The sequence below is a fragment of the Myotis brandtii genome, unplaced genomic scaffold (genome assembly GCF_000412655.1).
Source record: "Myotis brandtii unplaced genomic scaffold, ASM41265v1 scaffold68, whole genome shotgun sequence".
Classification (NCBI taxonomy): Eukaryota; Metazoa; Chordata; class Mammalia; order Chiroptera; family Vespertilionidae; genus Myotis; species Myotis brandtii.
In genome coordinates this window covers 1,159,078-1,164,034 of record NW_005370657.1, presented here as the reverse complement: position 1 = coordinate 1,164,034, position 4,957 = coordinate 1,159,078, and the positions used below count along the sequence as shown (strand labels likewise).

The following is a 4,957-nucleotide window of genomic DNA, read 5'->3' as shown; positions in this document are numbered from 1 at the left end:
CGTGACGGTCGCGGCGTTTCAGCGTCTCGTGGCCTCTGCGGCGCCCGAGCCCGCGATGTCGGGCCCCAATATGGGAATGCCGGTGGTACCGAGCACGGAAGACGAGGATGACAGCTTCGGGGAAGCAGGTGACGCGGGGGGACTGCTGAGCGACCGTTGCTTTCTCCGGGTACCTTCCTGGGGAGGGGGGGGCCCCGGACAGGTGTGTGGAAGGAAGGAGCCCTCCCATCCCCCGCTCCTGGGTGGGTTGCAGGTTCCTGGCACCTGCCAGTGGGTGTCTGGAAACCCCAGCATTCGAGAACTGTGGGCCTCGGGCCCCATTTTGCAGAAACTGAGGCCGCTTTAGAGACACCCGCGCTTTGAGGGTTTGCTCCAGTGCTGAGCTCGGCCCCTGTGGGGACGGCGGGCCGCTCTGGCCCAGCCCAAGGGCTGTCCGGGTGGGCGCGCGCCTTGCTAAGTCAGCAGCCCCAGCCATCTTTTCTGGTGCGGCCTGGAGCCCTGAATGTGACTTGTTTACAAAGCAGCCTGTGGTGTGCACGGCACTGCGGTGGATGGAAGGTGGGTGAGGTGTGGAGAGAGAACCGTCAGCTCCCTTCTCACCCTCGGAAGCCTGTTTCCTCATCTGTAAAATAACAATGATTAGTGCCTCAGGCATTGAGATGTGTCAGGATTGAATGGGAAAATGAATGAGAAATACTCAGTAGGTTCCAAATGCAAGTGTTCAGTAAATGGTTATTATTATTATTCTCTTTAGTGTAATAAAGATTGGGTTATTAGAGTGCAGGACTTAGTAAATGTAGGGTGTGGAGTCTGCGTTTTGTTTTAGTAACAGCTTTATTGAGCTATAATTCATATACTATACAACTCATCCATTTAAATTGTACAATTCAGTGGGTTTCACAGTATCCAGCGTGTGCATCCATCACCTCAATAGTTTTATTTTTTTAATATTTTTTTATTGATTTCAGAGAGGAAGGGAGAGGGAGAGAGTGACAGAAACCTCAATGATGAGAAAGAATCATTGATCGGCTGCCTCCTGCACGCCCCCTACTGGGGATCAAGCCTGCAACCTGGGCATGTGCCCTTAACTGGAATTGAACCCTGGACCCTTCAGCCTGCAGGCTGACGCTCTATCCACTGAGCCACACCAGCGAGGGCATCACCTCAATAGTTTTACAACACTCCCATCACCCAGGGCCTGCGTTTAATAGAGGTAGACCTCCCACGGGAAGCGTGGTGAGCTGGCCGCTTTGCCCTGAACGGTGGCCAGATGTGTGTGTTAAGCTGCATCAGGACGGGCCTCCCAGGAGTCACATTGAGTGGTCGCTGGCCAGTTCACAGCACTGAGCACTGTGGGGTGGAGGGAGGCACCCTTGACACGGATAGAGCCCGGCCCCAGTGTTGTGGAGACACCGCCTCCCCCATCCCTCCCTGGCTGTGTCTCTCGACACAGAATGTGCAACGTTGATAATAATGACCAAGTGTTAAGTACTTGCTGCGGCCAGACCCTGTCTGAGTTCTTGATATACTTGAGTCCTCACAGCCACCAGGACTGTCTCTCCCTTTTCCAGAAAAGTTGCAGCAACTTCCTGGGATGGAGCAGAGCTGGGGCTGAAGCCCAGGTGCCCCACTTCCCAGGTCTGCATCTTGGCTCTGGCCTCCGACTGGCTGGAGGACCCTGCGCAAGTCCTTTCCTTCCTGGCCTCAGTTTCCCCACCTGTACCACAAGGTGGTTGGACTGTAAAGCCCAGCAGAGACTTCCCAGGCCTCTGGCCTCTGAGGTGTGCCAACTCTGGGTGATGGGTGCTCTTCCTCCAGAATGCAGACACATTTGCATCCATATCCCAGACACCCTCCAGCGCTGGCCTTTTCCAAACACTGCCAGCCACTTCCCCTTGGTCCCAAGCTGGCAGCAGAGTGTATCTGAGTCATGGGCTGGCTCAGAACCGGCTCCCGCAGTGGGCACGGGCCCAGACCTTGGGCTCTAAGGGACATTGTGCTGCTGGGTGCAGGTCAGGAGTGGTTGGGGAGGAGGGAGTGATGATTTCTGGTGGAGATCAGGGAAGGCTTCTCAGAAGAGGTGTTTTGAGCTAGTTGTTAAATGGCTGTTGTTGAGGTATTCTGGGTGGCAGGGACAGTCGAGCAAAGGCAGAAGGACTGGAAAGTTAGAGGCTTCATTCATTCATCTCTTCATTCACTCACTCAACAAATGTTCATTGTGTGTCGGTGAGGGCCTCGGGGAAACGGCAGTGAACGCGAGACCATTCCACTTCTCACGGAGCTCTGTGGTCTGGTCGGGGAGGCAGACCAGCACAGATAATCACATCCGGAGGGAGGGCCCCGAGGTGTGCGGAAGGGGATCGGGCATAGAGGCCTGATCTCGTCTGGGGTGCTGGGAGGGCTTCCTGTGGTGACAGCCATGCTGAGACTTGAAGCATGAGTAGGACTCATCCAGGAGAGGAGGGAGGGAGACAGGAGGGGGGTACGGTGCACTCCAGGCAGAGGCAACAGCGTGTTCAAGGGGCCTGAGGTGGGCAAAGGCAGATGTGAGAGGAGAGTGGGGTCTTGGAATCTGGGTGCCTTATCGTGGGGGCAAAGGCCATGGGAGAGCTGGCAGGATGGGCTTGCCTGGGGACAGGCCTGGATTGCCCCACTCAGGAATGTGGGCTCTGGCCTCTCGGCAGGTGAAGGAGTGGACAGGAGATTGGTATCTGGCAGGACTTCCCAGGCAGGACCCTGGCTGAGCCTGGTGTGCTAAGGTATTCTCTCTCCAAAGCCTTCCCTCTTTTCATATCCACCCACTTTCCCCACAGTGACACGGAGGCTCAGGAAGGAGTACGGACTTGCCAAAGCCCTTCTGGAGTCAGGCTGGGGGTGGTGGTTGGGGGTGGGGGTGTCTGAGCGCTGAGGAGACTTGGGATCTTGGCTCTTGCCCTTCCTCCAGAATACGCTGCCATCAACTCCATGTTGGACCAGATCAACTCCTGCCTGGACCACCTGGAAGAGCAGAACGACCACCTCCACGCCCGCCTCCAGGAGCTGCTGGAGTCCAACCGGCAGACGCGCCTGGAGTTCCAGCAGCAGCTGGGGGAGGACCCCGACGACGATGACTACGACTACGACTACGACGCCAGCACTTAGGCTCCAGGAGCCTCCAGGCAGCCCTCACCCTGCCTCCAGGGCCAGGCTCCAGCCTGGGCACTCACCACCTGATTAGATGCCTTCTCAAGGGCTGGCCTACAGGTCCCCTGGCGGCTCTGCCTGCCTGAGCCGCTCTTCACATTCTCCCCTCGGCGTGGATGGGCCACCTCCCACCACCCAGCCTTCCCTCCTGGCGTCAGGTGTGGGCCTGCAACCCTCCCACCTTGCCTGCCTGTCCCACTCCTGGGCTCTCTCCGCTCTGCCCAGGCCTTGAATGTCCACATTAAACGTGTCTGCAGTCGCACTGCGCCTCTGACTGGATCCTGGATGAGAACCCCGGGGGCCGACAGGTGAACAGAGCAGTCAGGGCGTTCCGGGCCTTGCTCATGGGCCTGGAGGGGGGGTGGGGGTTCCTGTTTTCTTTATTTCTGGATACCAGGTACAGGTGAGGTCGGGACTTCCTCCCCCGCTGGAATGCTCCTGGCCGGCAGGGCTTCCCCGCCAGGTTGAGACAGCACTGGACATGCTGTGTGACCCCGTGGGACGCACTTAGCTCCTCTGGGTACTAGGGCTTTCACTGACAACCGACACCCAGGCATGCCATGCCAGCTTGGGCACCACCTCCTGCTCTTGGCCTCATCTCCCCAGCTGGCCAACAGTACGGTTGGTCTGGTTGTCTGATCCGTAAGGGTCTTTCCAAATGGGGAAATAGCAGAACTAAAGATCCAACTCAGCCTGGGCTCCAGTCACTGACGATTCACCGCAGGTCACTTGACGAGAAGGCAGGGTCACCGTTAGTGCACCACGAACTCGGAACCGGAGGATCAGCAAGGGCCCCCCTTCCTGTACTTCCCCTTCCACAGAATCCGGCTGGAGAGAGCTGGGGCCCAGCGCTCAGGCCTGGAGTCAAATCCTGGCCACTCACCAGGTGTATGGCCTTCAGCAAGTCACTTGACCTTGCCAGGCCTTAGTTTCTTCATCTATAATTTGGGGGTGATAAGACCACCCTCCGAGAGTCACTGTGAAGATCAAATGAGATCTCACGTGAAGATTTTCCTGGCCCTCGTGCATTAAGAGGGAAACTGAGGCTCAGAGAGGTGAAGCGCCTTGTGATCCCAGAATCCCTGGTTTGGGAACCTGTGTGTGGCTGTCTGGTTTGCCCCCACACTGAGCCTAGAGAGACGGAGAGCTGGCTGGGTGCCTCCCTACCCCTGTCCACCCAGACAGAGTGCTGGTGGGGACTAGACAACCAAGCTACCTTTTATTGGATTTCTGGGTAAAAACACCAACCATGTCAAGTTTCCATGCAGACCCCCAGGAAGCACAGATCCGGACCCGCCCCAGGTGGCTGGGGGAGCTCCTATCAGGATTTGAGGCGGGCTGAGCGCCGGAATGGTGGGGGCTGGGGAGCTTGGGTCGTCACCTTGCTGGGGGGTTTGGCTGTGTCCTGGATGCTGGGCTGGATGTGTGAGCGGCCGCTGGAGGTGAACAGAGCAGTCAGGGCGTTGCGGGCAGTGATGGCACACCGGCGGCTCACGGGCCTGGGGGCAGGGCTGGGGTCCTGGGCCTTCTTGTATTTCTGGACACAGAGGGTGCAGATGAGGCAGAGCCCTCCCTGCCTGGTGCACTGCCGGCCAGCAGCTGCTTCCCCAGCCCGGCGGAGGCGGCACTGGATGTGCTGTGCGACTCTGTACTGCGCTCAGCCTCCCTGGGCCGGAGCTCTGGCGCCCACAGCCTGGCCCTCAGCACCTCTCTTCCCCAGAACAAAAGGAGGAGCCCAGTCCCGCCCTTTGTGGGCAGGTCCTCCCTGTTGCGG

General features: G+C 58.3%; 2 protein-coding genes and 1 long non-coding RNA gene across 6 annotated transcripts in view; 1 reads left to right on the top strand and 2 right to left on the bottom strand.

Moving 5' to 3' along the window:
• LOC106723930 overlaps positions 1-970 on the bottom strand; it is a 4,299-nt gene extending 3,329 nt beyond the window's left edge. The window contains exon 1 of the long non-coding RNA XR_001359680.1: positions 927-970. This is a non-coding gene — a long non-coding RNA (uncharacterized LOC106723930). The remainder of the gene's footprint in view (positions 1-926) is intronic.
• LOC102256750 (chromosome unknown open reading frame, human C9orf16) lies at positions 7-3,445 on the top strand. The gene is made up of 2 exons (XM_005881418.1): positions 7-128; positions 2,945-3,445. Exons 1-2 carry the CDS (start codon positions 56-58, stop codon positions 3,139-3,141), a joined length of 270 nt encoding a protein of 89 aa, XP_005881480.1. The 5' UTR covers positions 7-55; the 3' UTR covers positions 3,142-3,445.
• A 935-nt stretch (positions 3,446-4,380) lies between these two features.
• CIZ1 (CDKN1A interacting zinc finger protein 1) overlaps positions 4,381-4,957 on the bottom strand; it is a 15,957-nt gene continuing 15,380 nt past the window's right edge. For all 4 annotated transcript variants that reach the window (XM_005881419.2, XM_005881421.2, XM_005881420.2 and 1 more), the window contains one exon: positions 4,381-4,720. In XM_005881419.2, coding sequence (XP_005881481.1) covers positions 4,505-4,720 — 216 coding nt within the window. In that variant the 3' untranslated portion in view covers positions 4,381-4,504. The remainder of the gene's footprint in view (positions 4,721-4,957) is intronic.